This window comes from Marmota flaviventris, chromosome 1, assembly GCF_047511675.1.
Source record: "Marmota flaviventris isolate mMarFla1 chromosome 1, mMarFla1.hap1, whole genome shotgun sequence".
Taxonomy (NCBI): Eukaryota; Metazoa; Chordata; class Mammalia; order Rodentia; family Sciuridae; genus Marmota; species Marmota flaviventris.
Genome location: NC_092498.1, coordinates 67,048,010 through 67,072,547, shown reverse-complemented (window position 1 = coordinate 67,072,547; position 24,538 = coordinate 67,048,010). Strand labels below are relative to the sequence as shown.

Here is a 24,538-nt window from a genome sequence, read left to right as displayed (position 1 = left end):
TCATAATGAGCAAAACATTGGTATAATGGCTGTTGGAGAATTATTTCATTGTCACCACCACCCTGTGAGGTGGACATTGTCATCCCATTCCAATCTGAGGATACGAGATACTGAGAGACTGACAATTTGCCAAAGCACTTTCTTTCCAACAAAGTTATTTCATGGCTAAAGTCCTGGGCCAGCTCCTGTCTGACCCCTAACCTGTCTCTTATACTGTAGAAATAAATAATTCACCCATTAGGCTCTTACCTAAAAGATTGAGTAAAGTTACAGAAAATATCATGCTCATATTTAACTAAAACCAATTATGTGATTTTCAGTTGTCAAAATTAAACGGAGTTGAAGAAAACCATGTGCATTCTTTAAGATCACTGGGAGGGGTGAATTAAAAGAGCTTTACTGAGTTTCATAGGATTTTAAGCTCTTTGCTATATTTGTTGGCGAAAAAGAAAGTAAATTGTGACTGTGGTAATTTATCTTTATAATCAAAATTTCATAGAAGAGTGGATTCTAACTATTAACTCAAAGGTAACAAATTAGTAATTTCAAAATAATAATTTGTTTTAATGTATGATTTTGGCCTTCTAATCAATCCCATAAAGACTAAGAATCTCAGCCAGGCGAGATGCTTATGCCTGTAATCCCAGTGGCTCTGGAGGCTGAGAGAGGAGAATCTCTAGTTCAAAGCCAGCCTCAACAACAGCAAGGTGCTAAGCAATTCAGTGAAACTCTGTCTCTAAATAGAATACAAAAGTAAGGCTGGGAATATGGCTCAGTGTTCGAGTGCCCCTGGGTTCAATCCCCCCACACACCCAAAAAAAAAGACTAAGAATCTCATTTTATTCATCTGTCAAAAAATCTTACTTCTTCTATGCACCTTGTACTTCTATAGAAGTAGAACTAATATACTTTTGGTTAGATTAAATGCAATGAAGTCTATGCTTTTATTGCTCCTTATATGTAGTACACATGACAAATTTATATTTTTTCCAATGTTTTAGGTCATCTACATATCAAAGCCTGGTCACTAATACTAGACATTGGATACAAGGCAAGAATTCTAGTAATTTCCCAACCAGTACACACATACGCTTCCCTAAGCTGCTACAAGTCATTCATTTTTTGATTAAATGCTAATAACAACAACAGTCTCTTTATCTAGGAGAATTATTAATAATCCCACCAGCTTTGTGCACTTATCTTTCCAACCACTTTAAAGAACACAGTGTTTTACTTTTGAAAATCACCAGTTGTTCAGCATTGTGAAACCCATCCATTTGTAAGCATTCCAAGTTTCTCTGTTCACCTTTCCTATATCCACACTCTTTAGAAGGAAAATAGCTCAATTCCTGGCATATTACCTTTTAAAAGTGTACTTTTTCTGACTGAAAAAAAAAGTTAGACCATAAAATTCCTGTTAATTTAGTGTTATGATGAGGAAAATTGCTTGTGTAATGCCTTCCCACTTCTGAGACAATAATCACAATTTTCCTTTGGCATTTTCTGCTTTTCTCCTGATTATGACTAATGAATTGAGATCAGCAGGCACTACCCTTTTCTTGGGTAGCATTGAGAGTCTAGAAGTTCATGCTTGGGTATGTAAATGCTAGTGGGATGTGAAGAAACTCAGCCAACACGAAAAATTAATTTGGGATTTAAAATAATTTTTTAAAAGAGAGAGAGAGAGAGAGAGAGAGAGAATTTCAATGTTTATTTTTTAGTTTTCGGCGGACACAACATCTTTGTTTGTATGTGGTGCTGAGGATCGAACCCGGGCCGCACGCATGCCAGGCGAGGGCGCTACCGCTTGAGCCACATCCCCAGCCCAATTTAAAATAATTTTTATAGGTCTAAAAATCTGTATTGTTTTCTTTGGTCTCACCCCTTCTCAGGTGCCATCTACAGAGCAGAATGTAAGATATGAGCAGCCCTAGGTACTTGGAACAGCTGCAAGATAATACTGAGGCTTAATTTCTTAAAGGTCAACAGAGTTGCAGTAACCATTTTATCCAAAGAATGCTCTTTGATTAAAGACTTACCTTTGAATCTCTGAATCCACAGGAGCTCATTTGGTACTATTGTTGTACAAAGAGATTTTCCTTCAGTTCATGTTTTGAATTCTTACATATTTATGCATACTGAGTCTCTTTCCTGAATAATAAGTATGGAATCAGAGGTCAGAATAAACTATATTTTAGATTTTTATATTAGATGATTATTACATATATTTTGCCCTACAAACTAGGATTCTCATAGTGACTTCTACAGAGATACTACAATTGTAAAATAATTTTTGTGAAATGACTTACTTTAGTCTCATAATAATATAAACTTTATGACAATGATTACTAGGGACCTTATATGTGTTAGGGATATTTATATAGATATATATCATTGCCCATGTAAAGTTGCTTATTTGGCTAAATAAATAAATAAATAAATAATGAATAAGTAAAAGGCAACTGCAAGAAAAGGAAAGTAACTTATTTAATGGTTTTATGCTCAACCATTCTACAAATTATAGGGATTCACCACTATATACCAGGCATTGTTCTAAGTTCCAGAAAAGTCACACTGTCCCCTTTGAACTTATTTTATATATATAGACAGTGAAGGAACAGAACAAACCATCAAATATCATTTTTTAACTGTGGTAAGTGTCATGAAGACTGCAAAGCAGGAGAGTGCCTGGATCCACTTACTTTACTCAGACTGTATCAAGTCTGTGGTGTTTCACAACACTTTGAAAACCTGTGTTTTCATACTCTGAGACATGAGAAATATAAGACTCAGATCCTGAATGATTTGCCCAATAGTGAAACTCTCTCAAAGAGCAAAACTATGTGTAGTTCAAGGCCCATGATCCTGTCATCTCATCATGCCCTTGAAGGAAATGTTACATACTGAGGAACATCAATGTCAAGACACACACACACACACAAAAAAAAAAAAAACAGCCAAGATTCTACGATCTTTGGCAGCATGTTCTTTTCAAATAGCTTCCACTAGTAAGTAATGGTGTTTTGTGTTATCACTGGAAGAAAAACTTGAAGACCCCTTTTAAATTTTTATCTGCTACCTTCTAACTAAGCATTAATTCATTTGATAGAATGGTTCTTTATTTTGTCAGAATTTTCCAAGGAATGAAAAGGTAAATCAATATTTTTATAGTTAAAAATTAATTTAACTGTGAAATACAGCATGTGTCTCAGCTAGAGATTTCCTGGCTGTTTGATTCATCAAGTCTTTTTTAGTTTGACTCTCTAATATTGTGTCTGTTATTTCAACTCAATGATATAGCAGTGAAAGTTTCTGAAATCCAACCACCTAGGTCTTAACTGTCCTTTTATTAGTTGTGATATATTTGGATGTTTATTTTCTGTGCTACAGTTTTATTACTTATAACATAGCAAATTGGCAATATGCTAGTTGCATACATTGATTTATTCATTTATAATAAGTTTTTTTATAGACTGAAGTCTTCCCTACACAAAAAAAGTCTGAAAAATATTATGTAATTCCTTCTTGGGAATTTACAGTACACATTACCATTACTCTTGTGTACTCCTAAAGTACTTTCTATCATCTTTAGTTTCCCTCAGTCAAGAACTGCTCATAGATTATGAATTTATTGAGGGTATTTCCCCCTATTTTTACCATTGTGATCATTTAGTAGCCCTTATAATGAGATCATTGTTGTCTTTGATAAAAGTAGTTTTTTGAGTGGTGATAGCCCTCTTTATGGATAAAAATAAATCATAAGTCACTCAGGAATGATGCAATTCAAAGCAGGTATTTTTGTTGTCAAATCAATATGAAATGACAACCTATGCCAAACATCTCTCCATTAGTACATAGTGAAGACACATTATCAATCTTAGTGTAAGAATTTATATATATATACTGCATACAAAGCAATTCATTGATGGATTGATTGAAGGGGGATATGCTATGGTTGAATGGACTCACATGGTTTCCCAGACATGTTTTCACTAAAGTGAAGTTCTTGCAGCTAGTCTTACATAGGCATAAATGTTAAATAATAATTTTATTATGTAGCAATATTCAACTGTCAATAGTTAATAACAATAGTTCATGTACGCCTACTATATTTCTTGTATTATTTTTGTAACTTGTGGATAGGTTAGCAAACAAAGGAAGCAAAAATCCTTGCCACCATGTAGTTTATATTCTGGTAAGGAAAACAGACCATATATAAGTATATTATTTAGTCAGATGGAAGGTGATAGGTACTATGGAGAAAAATAAATCAGGAAGGGGAGTAGTGAAGGTGGAGGAGTCAATATGGTAGTCAGGGAAAGACTCACTGAGAAAGTGGTGCCTTCACAGATACTTAAAGATATGTCTGTTGCCAATCACACAAATATCTGAAAAATTTTTAGCAGAAGCAAAACCAAGTGCATAGGCTCTGAGGTAAGACAGTGTCTGGAAAGTTTAAGGATTTTAAAGAAGATAATATAGAACATAGGGAAAGAAGAAGATTGATTAAACAGGAAGTTGGCACTTGGCCATTGTTAAAACGTTGACATTTAGTGCTATGGGAATTCACTGGAGAATTTTCACAGTCTGACATGATCTGACTGTCATTGCAATAAGATTATTTTGAATTCTGTGTTGATGATGGGAGGACTGAGAAGGAAAGAGCCAAGAAAGGCTTTGAAATAATCTAGGTGAGAAATGATAGTTTTATGTGTCTGAATGGCAACAGTAGAGGTAGAATATGCAGTAGAGCCAATAGAATATGCCAATGGACTGGAAACAAAGAAAAAGAGAGGGAAAGATGTCGAATATGACTCGATGGGGTTTTTTGTTTGTTTATTTGTTTGTGTTTGTTTTTGTTTTATTTAGTTTTGTGTGTGTGTGTATGTGTGTGTGTGTTATGTGTGTGTAGTTTAAAGACAGAGTTACCAGTTAATTGAAATAGGGAAGAATGGGAAAGAAATAGGTTTGGGAGTAGACCAAATGGACATATTTTATTTGATAAGGATTAGATATCTAAGTGAAATACCACAAAGACATTAAATCTGGAATTCATAGAAATGTCAATGGATATATTAATTTTGAAAATTATCATGTAGAAAATTTTAAATCCATGAGATAATCAAAGGATAGATGAGAAGAATTCAGAAGATTAAGTTCTGGGATACTATCAAAGGAGAAAATTGGAGAAAGAAGGAATGAGCAGAGAATTGAATTAAAGAATACTATCCGGGTATGTGGTAAAAAGAAAAGAGGAATCATAGGATAGGAGTTAAATGAAGGAAACAAAAGAAAAGAAATGTCATCATTGCCAAAGTCAGCTGATATGTCAGGAGAGATGACAATTGAAATTTACATTGACTTTAACAACCAAGGGATAATTGTTATCATACAAATGACATTGCAAGAAACTTTGCTGAAGTTAAGAAGATAGATAAAATCTCTGATGTCTATATAGGTCATCATTGTCTTTTGGGCGGAATAAAGGAGAACTAGGTTATGAGATACTTTGGTTGTGTCTTTGTCCATGCAAAATTCTGGTAGGGACTTCAAAATGGGCAGAGGTTAAGTAAAGATAATTTGTACTAAGATCAAACTCAGTCAACTATTATTTAGTTGAAAAGGTTCTTTTCAAATAGATCTTAAATATGGTTGATTTACTATTCTATAAATTTATTTTAATAAGGTATGAGTATCTATGTACAATTTGTTTTATAACTTTACTTGGGTCTTATTAAAGAATTTTCACACTGAGACTCTTTCAGAATGTGTGGCTCTTGGGGCTAGGGTTATGGCTCAGTTGGTAGAGTGCATGCACAAGTCCCTGGGTTCAATCCCCAGCACCAAAAAAAAAAAAAAAAAAAAACAACTCAGAAGGTGTGGTCTAAATTTAAGGAGAGTATAAAATATAATGACATTCAGTCGTCTTTAATAGAAAATTTGACTAATGTCTCTCTGTATTTTTAAAATGAGTAATGTGCAGTTTGCATTTTTGTATGAGTCCTTTAAGCATACTACTTTAACTGTATTAATTCAAAAGAGGCATAAATTAGGACTAAAGTGTGTTTTTACTTATAAAGAGGCTTATTAAAGCCACAGCGACACATTCCAGAAAATACGATACATAATGCAGTGATCCCAAAGGAACAGGGAAGTAGAGGAAGCAGTAGATGTGAATTTACCTTGATATATTCAGTAATAAGTGGAGCTATTTGGGGAAAGAATATTGTTTATCTAAATATTAAAATATACAATATAGCTACAATAGGAGAAGGACACAGAATTAAGAGACCTGTATAAGTTTTAGCTACTTTTGGACATGTACTATCTATGCATCATTAGAACAATCACTCGCCCTCTCTAAGTCTAAATTTTCTCATCTGGATATTAGGTTTACCTGGAAATTAGATTCTCCTTGAGAATCAAATTAGGCAGCATATGGGCAAACCTGTCAGATGTTGTAAAGCACAAAATCAATATAGTGACAGCTAACTCAAAGATAGTTAAATGTAATGTATTATTAAAGTAAGACACATAATAAAATATCCAAAGTCTTTGAAAATATGATTTTAATTATATCTAGGCTTCTTGGTCAGCAATTTTATTGCCACAGATAACAGGAAAAATACTTGAGATAAAAGCCTAAATTCCTCATCTTAGCATCTTCTTTCCAAGGTAATCCATATTAAATAAATGTACTTCCCTTCTTTGTATTAAAAAACTGAAGGGAAACTGTTTAAATATATTGTTGGTTTAAACTAAGCAGCTTGCTTATCACTTTATCAATTTAGGAATAACATCTGTAAGGATGTATAGGTTTGACCTATTTAGCATTGTAAAGGAAAAACATAAATTGCATAGAACACAACAGGAATTAAATGTTTAAAATAATTGTGATGAGGAAGAAGGAACAAATCCCACTCTTGAATTCAAGCAAGTGGAGGAGGAACAGCCAGAGTGTTTTTTTTTTTTTTTTTTTTTTTTTTTTTATCCTTTCTACTCCATGTATGGTTCAAGAATCAGAAGCATCAGCACAATCTAGGACCTTGTTAGAAATACAGAAGCTCAAGCCTGTTCTGTGACTTCTTAACTGACAATTTGTGTTTTTAAAAGACACCCATTTGACTTGAATGTATGTTAAATCCTGACAAGCAATGCTCCAGCACGTTTTGTTTCCCTCCTTCCCCCAAGTATGGAGATGACAAGAATTTTTGGCAATGCAAAGCCTTAGAGCCACAGTTGAGTTTCCACGTGGTACGTTAGTGTCTCTAAATTATTAATAATAACTTTATAATAAATTCTGATTTAGATAGGAGATAGATAAAACAAGCAAACAAAACACTAGTATGAAAAAAAGCATTCGTTAAATCCATTAGACTTCTTATGTGAAAGCAATAGTGCTGAGGTGTAGCAATGATTTTGATGTCCTTATCTACAAGGGCTTCTGATCTTTTTAAGGGATAAAATGAGTTCACAAAATCACAGCAAAAAAGATTAGTGTCATAATGTAAATACAAGGAAATGTTTAAAAGATTTACGAGGGAAATAGGTATGAAACTGACCTTTGCGCATTGGAGGAAACAAAATTTTGAATGAAGTACATGTTGGCATGGGAGGATTTCAATTATGAACTTGACCAAATTGAGCTGAGATTATGGGAAAAATTGAATAGGCAGCATCATGTGATAGGAACCGGTGGGGAGAAGAACAGCAAAATAATTTATGAGTCTGTGACAGTAATTTAGAGAAGTAATTTTCATCTTAGCCTACCTAACAATGAGTAAATACTTGAGGAGGGAGAAGATAAATTTATATGATAGGATGTCTAAGGCTTTAAATTTGGTACAGTGGTGTGAAGGAAATGAATAAAGTTGGAATTACTTGAGGGAAAGAAGAATAAGGGCACAAGGAAAAGGAACTAGCAATGATTCTGAGATGTTGAACCTAATGACCGGGTTGTATCACTGAAGTCATTAAAATCAGCAGGAGTAGATGGTTGAAGGGAGAACAATATCGAACAGGCAACTAGAAATTCTGAACTGAGACTTATGAGAAAGAATGGGATTTTAGGTATCTGTTTTGAAAAATAAACAATTTATGGAAAATAAAATGTAAGTGGGAATCATCATTTTGTTGCTTGTACTTTATAAATACTGCCTAAGGCAGAGAATGACATCTTAGGATGTTATTTTTAAAATCTATCTCTTAGAGGTATATTTGCAAATTTTGGTGCAAATTCTCTGAGCATCTTTATCAGGATTATGCTTCTTGGACCAGTGATTAGAATAAAAATGTTGAAAAAACCCAGAGAAAATATGTACAAATGATTAATATCTTATTCTGAATGAAAAGTCAAACTAATATTTTCCTGAATGTGTGAAAATTAAATTTCAGACCATGTCACAATTTTCCCCAACATGATAAATAACATAGATGCCAAATGTTTTTAAATTGCATAATAATAAGAATGAAGACATGATTTGAACAACTTTTAAGAAAAATAGGAAGCATTTTCAAAGGCTTGGGAAAATAGATTACCTGAGACTTCTCAATCGTGACCAGTCTCACATATGCCTTTGATGGTTATTTTTGTATATATACATTTACCTTTGATTGATGTGAATCGATTTTTTAAATTATACTTGTTCCAAAATGTTATCTTTTGATTTAGTACTCATAACCTTTTGCTCTGTACATTATTTTCCAGTAATCCTACCCTGAGGAATTACCTGTTCTTGTCACATTTGTCTAGCTCTTGCAGTCAATAGTAGATGTTGTGCTAAGCTATGATTTTCTGGGTTTTTAAAATTTTAAATTTGCATACTTGGCTAAAACAAATCCTCATTCACTTGTGGTATGGTGTTTTTATTTTAAACATTTCTGAAATTTGAAAAGGGACAAATTCTAAATACATTGATGGGAGCCAAGAAACTAATTGTCAAATAAAAATCCATTTTCCTCATGACTATCTCTCAATCATTCCTGAGGAGGTTTATTCTATCATGGCATTGCATTTTGGGAAAATTTTCAGTTATTTATAATACTAGTCTTTTTATATAGGTCAAAAGGAAAATTTATCACTCATACCAAAGCTTTTGAAAAAATTAGAAATGACTTATTCTTTCTGAACATATGCATTTAAAAGAATTATATTATAAATTATGAATCTCACATGTGATGAATTATATAAAGCATCCACTTTGAAAGCTAGCCAAATAAGAATAAACCTGTGATTTAAAAAATGAACATGTAAAATTACAACTTCCCTACTTCACATCCTGTCCTGGCAGGAACATAGATCCAATGACATAATAGGCTTTATTTGGTTCTGATTTATGTTTCCCTATGTGATATCATCTGATTTATTATTGACACAATAATGTTCTAGGACCTAATGAATAGAATGATCTCCAACATTCATTGTAGAAGAGTAGAGTTAATTTGATTTTTTTTTTGTTCTCTTTCTGAATGTGAACTTGCATTTACAGGAACAAAACAAAGTTAAAAAATTTGCCTATGAAAGCATAATGATAATATAATACACACTTGTAATATTGAAGTAGTCTTTGTATGTATTGTAGGTTTAACTAATATTATTTTTTGTGATTTGCATTGGTTGATTAGTTACATAGACTAAATATACAAACAGACCTTAATAGATATTTTTGTGTAGGTGGAAGTGAACTATCTTGATAACAAAATCTTTTCACATGACCTCAAGCCTCAGAAAACCTACTGAAGAAGCAAGGCCAATTTAAGATGAATTAATTTCCCCAAAGTAAAATTCAAGGAAGAATCCAAGGCCTTTCCTCAGACCAAAAGCTGAAGAATCAAACACATTAAGAGCCATAAAGACTCAGTGAGAGATATTAGGGGCTAATTTTCATTTTCGAACAAACAAAGTTTATTCTTTACTCAATTCCTGACCCAAAGCCTGAGAGGCTTTTTATTGGGAATGATTTTGTAGCCAAACATTTCTGAAAATTATGAGAAGAAGCTTTGAAGAAACTCAGAAGGACACTAAGTAAGTATGAGAAGTCCTGGAATTCAGAAATAGAGTAGAAAAGCTGAACTCAGGGGGAAGGCAGGAATAGAAAGATTGAAAGAATTAGAGACAATCTACTTGGAAAACTTTGGAGAGAACATACTAAAGAACTAACTGTATTTAAGAGTCCTCAGATAGTCCTACTGATAAAACTGCTATTTCCTTGAGGAAAAAGACAAATGGGTGGGGCAACAATTTCTGTTGAATGTCCTGATATGTCAGAGAAAGGTGACTGAGTTATCATCTGGATCTATTCTTTGTTGTGAACTTTCTCTGCTAAGGAATTCTACTCCTCAGTCTGTAGTAGACTAGAATTTGACATTCTCCAAAGCTGATTCTTTTTTTCTTTAACTTTGTGAATTTGTGCCTTCAACAATCTTGGTTTTCTTTTCTCTGTCTTTCTTTATAATATCTCAAAGTTACATGTTCTTTGAGGATGAGGGAAGCCATTTTTTAGCTGAGAGAAACTGACAGCTCCACCCAGTTCAGGATTTCTGGCAATAAATGCAGGATTTCAAGGGTATGGGATCTTGTTCATTTAGCATTCAAAAACTGAGGAAGTCTGTGTTGCTCAATCCTAAATTTATTAGATTCAATATGACTAACCACTCCCTTCCTTTCTGGGGTGAAGAGGAAGAATGCAGACCATCAGGTCAAATGTTTTTTTCATAATGAATGAACAATTGTATTAAGGAGCACTGAAAAGGAAATACAAAGAATTCTTTTCACAGCAAATGTTTATTTCAAGTATGAACAGGGATTGCCTGGCCCATAGCCAAACCTTCACCTGGAGGAACACCAGGTCATGAGTGAATAAATTCTTGCCACTGGGCTCCACCACTGAGAGAAAATTGATCATGCAAAGGCTTTGGAGCAGTTTTGGAACTCACTGAATTAATAACCTATTTGTTAAACAAGATTATTGATAAGATCTCCCTTTAGCTAGAATTTTTTTTGTACTATATTTCTTTTCTTCCCCAAAGTACAGATTACCTGATTTTAGAAGTAAGAGTATCAATCAGTATTAGATAAACTATAGTTTGTTATTTGATATGTTGATATTTATTATTTGATATTGCCATAGAACTCATTTGGTTTCTTTATCAACACTTAAAAGATCTGAGAAAGCTAAGGTAGCATTAATTAGTTTTGCCCAAGGAAATATAGATAAGAAGTACTATCCATTTTATTACTAAAGATACTTAATAGTCTACTAATTTAAATACTCTTGTTCTTTGTCACAAGAATATTTTCTTTTTTGTTGGGGATGAACATTTCATCTCCACTGAGCTCGAAGTTCCATGAAGGCAGAAATCTGTCAAACTTATTAGGGTCTTTCCCTCAGAGTACTTGGTGTTCTTGGGGGAATTACTTAGTGTCTCAAAAGTCAAATTTTGTGACAGTAGTGACTCACTTTCTTGTGTTAGAAATGAGAAATTATTTAAAATGTTCCTGACTGTACTTGGAAAACAGAAAATTTCTGGTCATTTTTGATAAGATATCAAGAGATGTTGATGAAGATTATGGACATTCCCTTTAGAAAAAAATGCACATATACAATCATGAAAATGTCATGGTGTTTAAAGGCATTTTGATCCTCAGAATTATCCCTGTTCTCTTTAATGGGTTATTGATAATGAATCATGGACATCTTCTGTCATTCTTCCACCAAAATTGATCTTAAACAGTGATTTCCAACTTTAAACAAACAAACAAAAAACCATGTGAACAATTGTATCTTTGATCTTTTTATTTTGGAAGTGATCAGATTGTAGATTTTCTAATAGTGTATTGCTAGAGCAAACATGGGAATTTGGGTACTTGAGTGATGGAGGGAGATTACAAACTGGAACTGAGGTGATAGGAAAATATACTGCTGGAAAGAGTAGTTAGAAGGAATGGTTATGGTGAATTAAAACAATTTTGGGTAGATTTAACAGAGAAATAACTCAGGACCTTAGGAGACCAGAACACACAGAGGTAAGTGCTGCTCACATCTCAAAAGGATGGGAATGGTTAACCAACCACCTAATAGGCCTTTTCTGAAAACAACACCTGTGAAGCAGTGTACTTATCCTCTACCCAAGGGAAAAGAAAAGAGTCCTTGTCCAAAAGTCTTGAAAACTATGAGCAATCTTCAAAATCACATGCGTAAGAATTTTTAATCTGGGAGAAAAAATTAACGCTCTGACATTGGCATCCAGCAGAGCCAGCCTCCATTTCTGATTCCTGGAATCCTAAAACATTTTAGGTGTTACAATATAGCTCTAGAGTTAGCAAAATTTTTACTGGGTTTTGGTTGATGATCCTGTGGAAACAAAAATGACTTTGCTTGGCTTGGCAGAAGTGCAAAAGAGATAAGCTGCATGGGGAAGAGAGAACTTGTTCCAATCCCTGTCCCAAGGTCTTTTCATAATGTGTACGTCAGCCTGAGAATTTTTTATATGTAATGCCTAAGACTAATTATCTAATTTGGCTACAAAGAATTGGCGCAGCATGTTGTAATGGTTTTGATGCAAGCATTGTCACAAGGCCGCATTAAATCATTTGGAAATGATAACAGTCCAGGTTAGTCAATATTTTTGCAGCTGTTTTTCCTTGTCAAGTTTGTTAGAAACTAAGTGAAATAGAATTGGTTATGGTGGAAAAAAATTATTCAAATGTCTATGTCAACTGCGTATTTGTTTTCCTCGTGTATATGTAAAGGGGAAAAGTGAGGTACACATCCCTCTTCCCATTGATATTGCTGTAATTCAGGGACCCACTATGTTTTTGAAATTTCTGGGTAGTCTTCCTGACACTGCCATTCCCCATCCATATCCATCACAAACACTGCAGCCAGACTTATCTTTCCAATAATCAATTATAGTCTTTGTTACTTGCTTACATAAAAAGATATAGTGGCTCCCACTTACACAGAAAATAAGCTCCCCATTTTGATGTCTTAGGCCCTGGTTATCTGCAAGTTGCCTTTATGTCTAGTCTCACTTCTCACCTCCCCCACATATTCTCCATGTTTCAACACACTGAATTTCTTCAGTTCCACAACTATTCATTAAGTGCTTAATTTGTCTGAAATTCTGAGTGAGGTGCTGGGAATTCAAAGATAACAAGACATGGTCTTCGCCTTGTACAAACACTCAAGAGTAGGAGATATGCAATCAACTCCCTTATCCATATGGAATACTTGCCAAAAACCCCAAGTCCCTGAAATTGAGGAAAATAATGAATTATCTATACCTGGTATTTCATTCTAGAGATATACAGCTATGATAAACTTTAATTCATAAAACAGGAACAGTAGGAGATTAACAACAAGTAATAATAGAACAATTATAACAATGCATTGTAATAAAAGTTATGTGACTATGATCTCTTCAAATATCTTTGTACTATACTCCCCTTTCTATTGGTAACAGTGTGAGTTGATGGCCTTTCCCATGTGATGAAATACCATGAAGTGAATGACATAGACATATCTTTGCAGCATTAGGCTGTACTGAATTCTGGTGGTACATCAGGAGCATCTGCTTTGGGTAACCCTAAAGCACTGAAGCCTGACAAGGCCAGATGGGTAGTGTGAACAGCAGGGATATGCTGGATGAAAGGAAGATTCATGAGGAGCATTTGTACTTCTGTTAGAATTTATTTCTCATATGATGTGTTTTATTTTCATAATATCTTTTAACGTTTATGGAACGTTTTGTATACACTGGAAGGAACCCAGAGCTCTATTATAATTAATTTTCTTAAACTAAATACAACTTTAATCATTTCAGACCAAAGACATAATGCTATAATATATTTTAGTGGCTCCAAATGCAATTATCCTATTTGTGAAAGGCTAATATCCAACAAATACTCCATATGGTTGTAAGTAGACCTGAGAAGAAAAGAATGGAACCAAGAGATTTCATACAGTACTTACTCCTGCCCACTGCCTTTTGGTTTGTCAAAACTAAGATGAATCTAGCTTAGAAACTAAAAGGAATAATAGTTATGCATAAAATAGAAGAGAAAATCCTCCAAAATATGAAATAATAATAAATCCTGTAGTTGAGGGATAGAATATATATACCCTATATTTAAGAGATTAAGAGTTCTGCCTATTTTACAGAGGTTGAAATTTCCATACTTTTAAGAAGTATCTTCATGTCTATTTTTGAGATATTATCTCTTTTATATTTATCATCAATTAACATGAATTATTTTAAACCAATGATTTGGTTTTAAACTCATAACATATGATAGAATTTAATAAAGTAATGAGCAATATTATTATCTTGTCAACATTCAATATTCTAGTTGTAGAAAATTAGAGATTATTGTTAAGTATTTGAAGTGAAAAAAAAACCTGTTGAAAAGATTTGGGTTCCTTAGAGTATCTGTTTGTTACAATTAAAAATAAAGAATTTGGACAGACATCAATGAAATGAAAACTAAGAACTCGAATTCACTTATCAGCTTTGACAGCACACCATTATTTTTCTTTAGAGCATATGACTTCAACTCACCAACATTATATATCTTCACTTATAAAATCATTAATTTGTATTAATTGATTTCAAGGTTACTTTCAGCTTAAAACTTCTGATGCCATTGCTAGATCAAGAGTATGTCTCAGACTCCATTTGGTCGGAATCACCTTGTTTACATTTTCTTTCTGCACATTTAAAATAGTGATAGTATAATCCATTAATCACAGAAATCAATCTAAATACTATCAAAAACAGAAAGCAAAAATAATAAGCCATAAACTGCAAGAGAATATTTTCCAAAGACATATATGATAAGGTACTGTGATCCAAAATATGCAAAGACATTAAAACTCACAATAAGAAACAACAACATTTTGAAATGGGTCAAAGACCTTACCAGACACTTCACCAAAGAAGATATAGACAGTAAAAAAAAAAAAAAAAAAAAAAAAAGCATATGAAAAGAAGTCACTCTATACGTTATGTAACCAAGTAAATGCAAATTTGAAACAACAGTAAGTTATCACTATATACTTATTAAAATGGCCAAAATCGAGAACACTGACAACATGGATGCAGATGAAGATATGGAGCAATTAGAACACTCAATCATTGGTGTAAATGAAAATGGTACTGGGATCTTAGAAGCCAGTGGGCAGCTTCTCATAAAACTAAACATGTGATCCATCAATCAGACTTCTTGGTTTTTACCTCCAAAAGTTGAAGACTTGTGTTTACAACTGTCACACATACAGATGTTTATAGCAGCTTTATTCATAATTGCCAAAACTTGAAAGCAATAGAAATGTCCTTCAAAAAGTGAATGGATAATTAAACTGGCTGATCCAGACAAAGGGATATTAGTCCACAGTAAAAGATATTAGATAGTGACCCAAGAAGACACAGAGGAAGCTGAAATGCATATTACTGAGTAAAAGAAGCCAATAGGAAATGGCAGCATACTGTACAATTCCAATTATATGACATTCTGATAAGACAAAACTATGGAGACATGAAAAAGATGAATGATTGGGGGCAGGCGAGAAGGATGAATAGGGAGAGCACAGAAGCACACAAGACTTTCAGGATATACTATGATGATAGATACATGCCATTATACATTTATCCAAACCTATAAGATGTACAATATCAAGATTGAACCCTAAACTATATACCTTGAGTGATAATGATGCTAATGTAGGCTCATTGATTGTAAGAAATGTGCAACTATAGTGGAAGATGTTGATAATGGGGAGGCCATATATGTGTTGGGGCAGGAAATAAATGTAAATCTGTTTCTTTCAATCAATGTCACTGTTAATTTTAAAATGCTCTAATAAATCAGGTCTATTTTAAAATGTAAAAAGGAAAGAAATGTTAAGATTTGTGACATAGTTTGATCCCTGCTTTGTATATATCAATTTTATCAAGTTTCAAATATTCTTATAGGTAGATATTTTAAATTGTAATTCAAGAAAATGAGAATAGTTTTAAACTATTTTGCATTTAATTGTTTTGTGTTTATATATTTGATCTACATTTTAATATGGTGCTGAATATCATATAATTATACATAAAATGGTATTGATAAAATAAAAATATCATACATCTCACTTATTTCTAAATGAGTATATATTAAAAACTGTAATTATTTGTAAGTATTTTAATTGGAACTTTCATGTTATATACATGTATTTGCACACACAGAGACAGAGAGAGAGAGAGAAGTAAATGTTTTGCCTAATAAAATTTTTTTCTTTCATTTTTTCCCATAGATTTGCTGCTGTCAAATAGCTGCATTCCATTTTTGGGTTCATCAGAAGGGCTGGATTTCCAGACTCTTCTGTTAGATGAAGAGAGGGGTAAGCTGCTTCTGGGAGCCAAGGACCACATTTTCCTGCTCAGTCTGGTTGACTTAAACAAAAATTTTAAGAAGGTCAGTTTATTTATATATAGTTGATTAGATTATTTTAATTTTATCTGTGCTCTTCTGCTTTGTATTAAGTGATTTAGTGTCAAATGCAGTAGGTCCTTTATGTATCAAGAAGAACACAATACATTAAAAAAATGACTCAAAATACATTTTGATTTTTTGTGGATTTAAGTTCACATGCATGTTCTTTATTAAGAGTAGATGAGAATAATACCAAAACCATTGAAATTATAAATGAAAGGAATCAAAGTGTGTAAATGTGAACTTATATAATGCAAAATTTTGGATTAAGAAATAGCAAGTGAGCTATTCATCAAGAGTGAACATTTATACTAACAGTAATTATAAACTTGTATTTTTACTAACTTTTAAATAATAAATAAGCATAGCTCCACTTTACAGTGTGGCTGTGGTAGCATTTTAATACCATACTTTCCTCTGCACACTTCATTTTACACCTGTACAAGTTTCTCTTAAGGCCCAGTCACTCCTAGATAATGACGTCTATAATGCCCCAACTCTGCACTGCTTAAGAACAGTCTTACCACTAAATATAAATGCACAAAGACAGAACCAGATGCTTAAGCAATAATCACCTCATTGACATACCAGTTTGGACAGCTATCTGCCCACTACACTATCTTTACAAGAGACAAGAAACACCAATGAGAGTTCATAGTGCCTGGTTTTAGGAAAATAAGAAAAGATACATGGCGGTAGGTAGGAAGGGAAGAGTTGCCAGTGTCACCCTTCCCATATAACTTCAAAAAAGTGTGAAAAGAGACAATACATGCTTGGGAAAAGGGGAAAGAATTAAGTCCAGGCCTTGGACTTGAAAGCCAGTACCAAATCTATTATAGCAAAACCCAGTGCCAAGCAAAGCCCCATGATCCCTATGCCCAGGCCAGTAACAATTGTCATAGGTGATGGAACTGCATTAGCCAGGTGGCTGACTGTTTCCACCACCCCTTGCCCTACCTTGGGCAATAGAAAGAGGATCAAGACTCAAGCTACCAGGAAGCAGGACATCAAAACCACCACAGGATTTCAAGCAGGACATGAAAACTACTACTAGGAAATAGGACATCAAAACCACCACAGCCTCTAGAGGAACCCCAATGTCAGGAGGAGACATGTGGTACCCATCTATTGAACTTCTATTCCAGACAGCATCTTAAAATCCTCATTGAATGAGTTCTATGAGTCTGTCTGGCAGGGAACAGGTGTTCTGGGAGGATTTAAACAGAATTTTTTAAAAATTTAATTCACAAATAATGATGATATGTATTTATATGCTATGGTATGTTATTTCAATGCATGTATACAGTGTGTATCAATCAAACCAGGATTTTATCTTATCTGATTCCACTGCAATGAAACCTAGGGGTAGAATCCAAAGGCCCCATGGCCATGCCACAAGTCAAAGACAGAGCATCTAGACCTGCTCTGACATTAGGAGGAGACCTACATGACAGTAGAATGGGCTGAATTTTTGGCCTATATCAGTTCCAGCCTTGGAATGGGCTTGGGGCATTGGCCTCCTCTAGCTCACCTGACTGCAAAGGTTCCTGTGGCTATGAGATGCAAGTGGAACCTAGGTTAGCATGAACTGTGGCAGTGAAGGAACTATCTTTATTACTTAACTCCCAATTTGGAGCATTATTACCCTATGTATAGGTATGGTTGCACAAATGGTATGACTCTACATCATGTACAACCAGAGAAATGAAAAGTTGTGCTCCATTTGTGTAAAAAAATAAAATAAAATTTTAAAAAAGTTTATTCTAAGACATAATAATAAAAACCATCCTCAGGTCTAGAGAAGGATACAAGTATCCTGGTAAAAGAAGGTCAAATGTCACTATTCTAATTTAGCACAACCAGTTCTGTGCCAAGATGTATTATAATCAGGTTATTAAAGGTGAAAGATGAAGAGAAGATTCTCAAGGCAGCAAATGAAGAAACAAATAACACATAAGAGTGTCCCAGGTTATCCAACAGCAGACTTCTGAACAGAATCTTACAGACCAAGAGTGGCATGAAATTTTCACAGTACTGATAGAAAAAAACAAAACAAACAAACAAAAAAAAAAAACTGCTTACCAAGAATACTATGCCCAGCAAAACTTTTTTTTTTTTTTTTTTTTTTTTTTTTTTTTTAGGAATGAAGAAGAAATAAAGACATTCCTAAGCAAAAGCTGAGATGTCATATCTCAGTCATACTAAAGGGGGTTCTTCTAACTGAAAGAACTAAAATTAAGAGGCAGTAATAAATAAGAAAATATGAGAAGGAACAAATTCACTGCAAGAGTAAATATAAAGACAAATTCAAAATGCTCTGATATCGTAAACATGGTGGGAAAATTCTTTTATATTAATAACTAATCCTAAAAACAAAACAATTAAAAAATACATGAAGAGATAGGCAATATACCAAATGAAAATTAGACATCAAAAAATTCAAAATGTATAGAGGAATGGCATGCAAGTGCAGATTTTGTTTTAGTATATTTTCTATTTCATTTCTTGTTGTATTTCCTCACTTTATGACCATGTTAAGTTGCTATCATTTTAAAACAGCTCATTATAATCAAAGAAGGTTTTTATAAGCCCCATGGTAACCACAAAACAAAAATTATTACAGACAAACCAAAAATAATAAGCAAGAAATCAAAGCACACTGCTAGAGTAAATCACTTAACCACAAAGGAAGACTGTAAAAGAGGAAGGAAAAAAAAAGAGAGAAAGAAACTGCAATAAAACTAGAAATATAATTACCTTAAACATAAATGCATTTAATTCTCCAATATAAAAACGTAGGCCAGGCACAGTGGTGCACCCCTATAATCACAGTGGCTCAGGGAGCAGAGGCAGAAGGATTGCAAGTTTAAAGCCAGCCTCAGCAACTTAGTGAGAGCCTGTCTCAAAATAAAAAATAAAACGGGCTGGGCATGTCACTCAGTGGTTAAGCACCCCTGGGTTTAATCCCTGGTACCAAAAATACATACATACATAAATTACATACCATAACATGACTGAAAGGACCAAAAACAAGACCCAACTGATACTGCTTATAAGGAACTCAGTTCGCCTCTGAGGACACAAATAGACTGAAACTAAAGGGACAGAATAAAATATTCTAATCAAATAGAATTCAAAAAAAGAAGGAATAGCCATATTTATATCAGATATAATAGACTTTAAAATAAAAGTAATTAAGTTAGTCAAGAAAGGTCACTATGTCATGATAAAGGGGTCAATTCAACACAAGAAATAATAATTCTAAATTATTAGAATTGAAATTAATATACATACACCAATATCAGAGTACCCACATAACAAAGCAAATCGAAATAGACCTAAAAGGAGAGATATACTCCAAAACAGTAATAATTGGAAACTTCACTATTCCACTTGCAGCAATAGACAGATCTTCTGGACAGGAAATCAGCAAAGAAACACCAGAGTTAATTGTACCCTAGACCAAATATCTAACAGACATCTACATGACATTTCATCTAACACCTGTAGAATACCTATTCTTCTCATCAGTACATGTAACATTCCTCTGGATAAACCATATGGTAGGCATATGATTTAACTCAACAAATTCTGAGAAATTGAAATCATATAAAGTGTCTTTTCTGACCATGAAAGAACCAAGCTGGAGGCAAAAATGCTACAAACTGTAGTCTTCACAAAAACATGGTATTGGGATAAAAACAGACATATAGCCCAATGAAAGAATAGAGAGCACAGTAGTAAACCCACACATGTACAGACATCTGATTTCCAACAAAGGTGCAAAGAATACCCAATGGATTAATGAAAGTCTTTTCAATGAATGGGGCTAGGGAAATGGATATCCATGCAGAAAAATTAAACTAGACCCTATCTCTCACTAGTCACAAAAATAAACTCAAAAAGGATTGAAGACTTTAATGTAAGACTTGAAACAATGAAACCACTAGAGGAAACCCAGGGGAAATACTTTAGGTCTTTGAAATGGATTGGACCCCAAAAGCACAGGGAACAAAAGCAAACATAGACAAATGGAACTACATAAAATTTTAAAAGTTTATGTACAACAAATGAAATAATTATCAGAGGAGATATACAAAATGGAAGTATTCGCAAACTAAATATCTGATAAGGAACATACCCAAATTATATAAAGAACTTAAAAAACTGAATGACATAAAAAATAGAATAACTTGGTTTAAAAATGGACAATAGACCTAAACAAACATTTCTCAAGAGAAAACATACAAATGACCAGCAAGTTTATGAAAAATATTCAATATCAATTAATCCTCAGGGATTCAGATGTGGGACTCTGGAGACGGTGATCACCTAGAAACTGAAAGTAGAATGGTGGTTACCAAAAGCAGGGAGAGTAGCGCGGAGGAAAGCTGATCATGGGTACTAAGTTACTTTTAGGTAATGGTAAGAAGTTCTGTTGTGCTGTCACATGGTAGGGTAGCTATGGATAACAATCAAAACCACAGTGAGATACCACCTCAGTCTAGTAAGGTAAGACCCCAAGTGATGGTGAGGATGAGGAGTAAGGGGCAAACTTGTATGGTCTTGGTAAGAATGTAAATTAGTACAGCAACTGTGGAAAATAGTATAGAGCTTCCACAAAAGGGGGGGGGAGGAGGAGGAGGGGGAGGGGAGGGGGAGGGGAGGGGAGGGGAGGGGGGGAGGGGAGGGGAGGGAGGGGAGGAGAGGGGAGGGGAGGGGGAGGGGGAGGAGAGGGGAGGGGAGGGGGAGGGGGAGGAGGACGATGACGACTACTGTTTAATCCTGCTTTCCCACCACTGGATATATATTTGAAAAAAATGGAATCAGTATTTTAAAGAGACACAGCACACCCATATAAATTGCAGCACTATTCAAAATAACTAAGAAATGGAAACAACGTGTCAGTCCATCAACTGATGCAAGGATGAAGAAAACCAGTATACATAAGATAATAGAAAATATTCAGCAACAATAGGGATAGAACTGCAGATCATTAGGTTATGTGAAATAGGCCAGACACAGAAAGATACTACCACAAGATCTCATTCAAACATGGAATCTGAAAAAGGTGATCACCTAGAAGTTAAGAATAGAATGGTAATTACCAAAATCTAGGGAGAATAGAAGGGAGGAAGGTATTAGAAAAGTTGATCAATTTATACTAAGTTACATTTAGGTAGTACTAGAAAATTCTGGTGTGCTATTGCAAGATAGGTTTACCATGAATAATAATAATATACTGTATATCTCCAAAAGCTAGAGGAAAGGACTTTAAATGTTTTCAACATGAAGAAAAGATAAATCTTTGAGGATATAAATATGGTTAACATGATTTAAACATTTTACAAAGTATGCATCCATAGATCACATTAACCCATTACTAGGTACAATCATGAAGTTGAATATTCAATAAAAGAAAAGTTAGTTTAGATTTTAAAAATTAAAAAAAAAGAAAATAGCTACTACTTATTCAAAATTCAAAAGGCATTTGCTACCAAATCCTACATTTTCAATTCTCAGTGTGATGTTCAAAGGAAACCATTCCACATTTTAAACCTTATCAATTACATTAGATAATACTCTAGCAGATATCAATATCTATGGAAGTAGATACAGATACCAAAAGTACCAGAACTTGAATGATTGCTAAGACATAATGCTCAACCAGTTCTCCATCAGTGAGGCTTTGTCACTTACCTTCTTTTTAAGAAGCTTTGCAAAAGAAATTCTAGGAGCCATTGCAAGGTTTCACGTCAATAATTCCAAAGATTGAATTACTCTGATTCAAAAAAATGTCATTTACATTTTATCGTAGGACCTTGAATCTTCATATAGCTTTTATCTACAATGACCAGTCCCATTTATCAGTTTTATTTAACCCTCCAATTATGAGATACACTTCATAACTGAATATCAATTGCTCAGTTATTTGAATATTATATGGTCTCACAGCTTTAATCTGCTTAGCAAAATATTTATCTTCATTTATATTAGTATTGCTTAACTAATCCCTCTAGTAGAACAATGGGTTTTGCTTTTTAATCATTTAATTTTTAGGTAGGTCTTTTATATATTTTGGGGTCCACCAAGGGAAAAGGTGCTACTTCTTATGAATTCTCAGACTTGAAAAATAAAGAATCTTTGAATATAAATGTAGGTATTTCATGTAATCTGTACTTCTAGAAGAAAGAGTGCAGGCTAAAGTACTGCCAACAGTTGTTCTCAGCTTCTCTTACTTCAAACACTTAAAAATTTAGAAGATTACCTTGTTTAAAAAAATACAGTTATCCTATAACCTGGATAATCTAAGGTAAAATAAACAGTTGAATATACTCTAGAATTTGAAAAGTTTACCCTGCACTCTGTCATAGCTCCACTCTATTGTTCTTAAGGATGTATTTTTCCTTCAAGATTTTAAAAAATTTTTCATAATCTTAGGAGAGTCAGTTATTGGTATTAAGAATATCTTAATTGTCCATAAATATCTTAAAGGAGTATGACAGTTTTTTTCCAAAAGATATTAGAGAAAATTCTTAGTTAACTTTGCAGTTTTGCTTTAAGAGATACTGCATAACTTAAAATGCATTTTTCCAAATATGTCTGTCTTTTAATATAACAGCAAGAAGTAATACTTTTAAGGGAATTTGATCTTGTTCTCTTCTTTGCCTTCAGGGAGTAGAAGAGAAAGACCATTTATCTGAACTGAGGGTATTAGATCATGGCTTAAAATAACTTCTGATAGCGTAACTTCCCTTCAGTGACTATTTTAAGTAAATCTCTCTTTGGCTGTTTTCCATGCTTGAAATGTGCTAATATTTAATAAAGTAAATGTTTATGAAATTCCAATTTCTCTTATGATGTTATTGAAATAAATGATTATTTAATATATTATACAATTAGAGATTTTCAACATAACTGAAATTTCTTTGTATTTCTATAAAATGTGCAATTCATAATGGGTTATGTATGCATTGGTAACCATTGGTGTTTATGTAGGTATCCACCATTCCAATTTATATAAATCATTCCAGTGCTAAAAGGTACTCCACAGTAGCAAGTGTCAAGATGTAGTACTTTCTCAGTGTTTAGACCTCCTCGGTTTGCCTTGGCTCAATGCCCCTCGGCAAAGATCCAAACTCCTCTGTGGAGGAAACCACACATTTTGGGACTCTAAGGGCTGAAGGGTGTCCTTTGTACTCTTTAGAGTTAAAGCAATCTACAACACATAATTGAGTTATGAGTGACTGGTTGGGAATTTTCCCCCCTGGGAAAATTTTTTTTTTTTTTTTTTTAAGAAATAAAGAAAGAAAAAAAAAAAAGCTTTGGAAAGTACTTAATTGAACTAAATAAAATTTAAGATATAGGTGTACTTATTACAAAGTCCTCATTATCACTCACAATTGCAATGGACATTTAGGGTAGAATTACAGCAAAAAGTGAATTTTTATAAATATTTAATAGTACTTTTCTTGTTATGCTTATTATTGTTTAGACTAGATTTTGAATTTAGTATAGTGAAGGGTGCAGGGATATACTTAATAAATATTTGACTAATAATTGAGTTCAGAGGAAGACAAAATTAGACCTTTTGGAATACACCTAGCTCTTTTTTACCTTTTCAAATTGAGATTAAAGGGATGAGATTCTGGGGTTTGTTGTTGTTTGTTGTTTTTATGTTTTAAGGTGAAGGATTGATCTCTATAGGGCCATAACAGACTTTGGGGCATGCATAAGTGCACATCATATCATGAGGAAGTGATGCCTTATAATTTAACAAGCCTTTTCCAAACTTGAACTATAAGGCCTCTTTTCCATTAGGAATACCCTGTAGATTCCTCTCTGGGACAGATAATGAACACTGATTAGGCCTTCTCCTTCCTTTTTTGTTTCTTCTTCCCATTCTCCTTCCCTTCCGGACTAAAGCAAAATAGACCAGATGTGATCACATTACAGGGAAGGACATGGGTCTGGGGCTGTACTTTTCCAAAACTTGTGTTGTAAGTTGAATTATCCTAGAAACCAACTCTGAGATGATTCTTAGCTTGCATTTGTAAGAGT

At 33.7% G+C, this 24,538-nt stretch overlaps 1 protein-coding gene across 1 annotated transcript in view; it reads left to right on the top strand.

Moving 5' to 3' along the window:
* The window catches only part of Sema3d (semaphorin 3D), a 157,189-nt gene that overhangs the window by 37,154 nt on the left and 95,497 nt on the right, over nt 1–24,538 (top strand). The window contains exon 3 of the mRNA XM_071607904.1: nt 16,299–16,459. Within this exon, the coding sequence (XP_071464005.1) occupies nt 16,299–16,459 (161 nt within the window). The remainder of the gene's footprint in view (nt 1–16,298; nt 16,460–24,538) is intronic.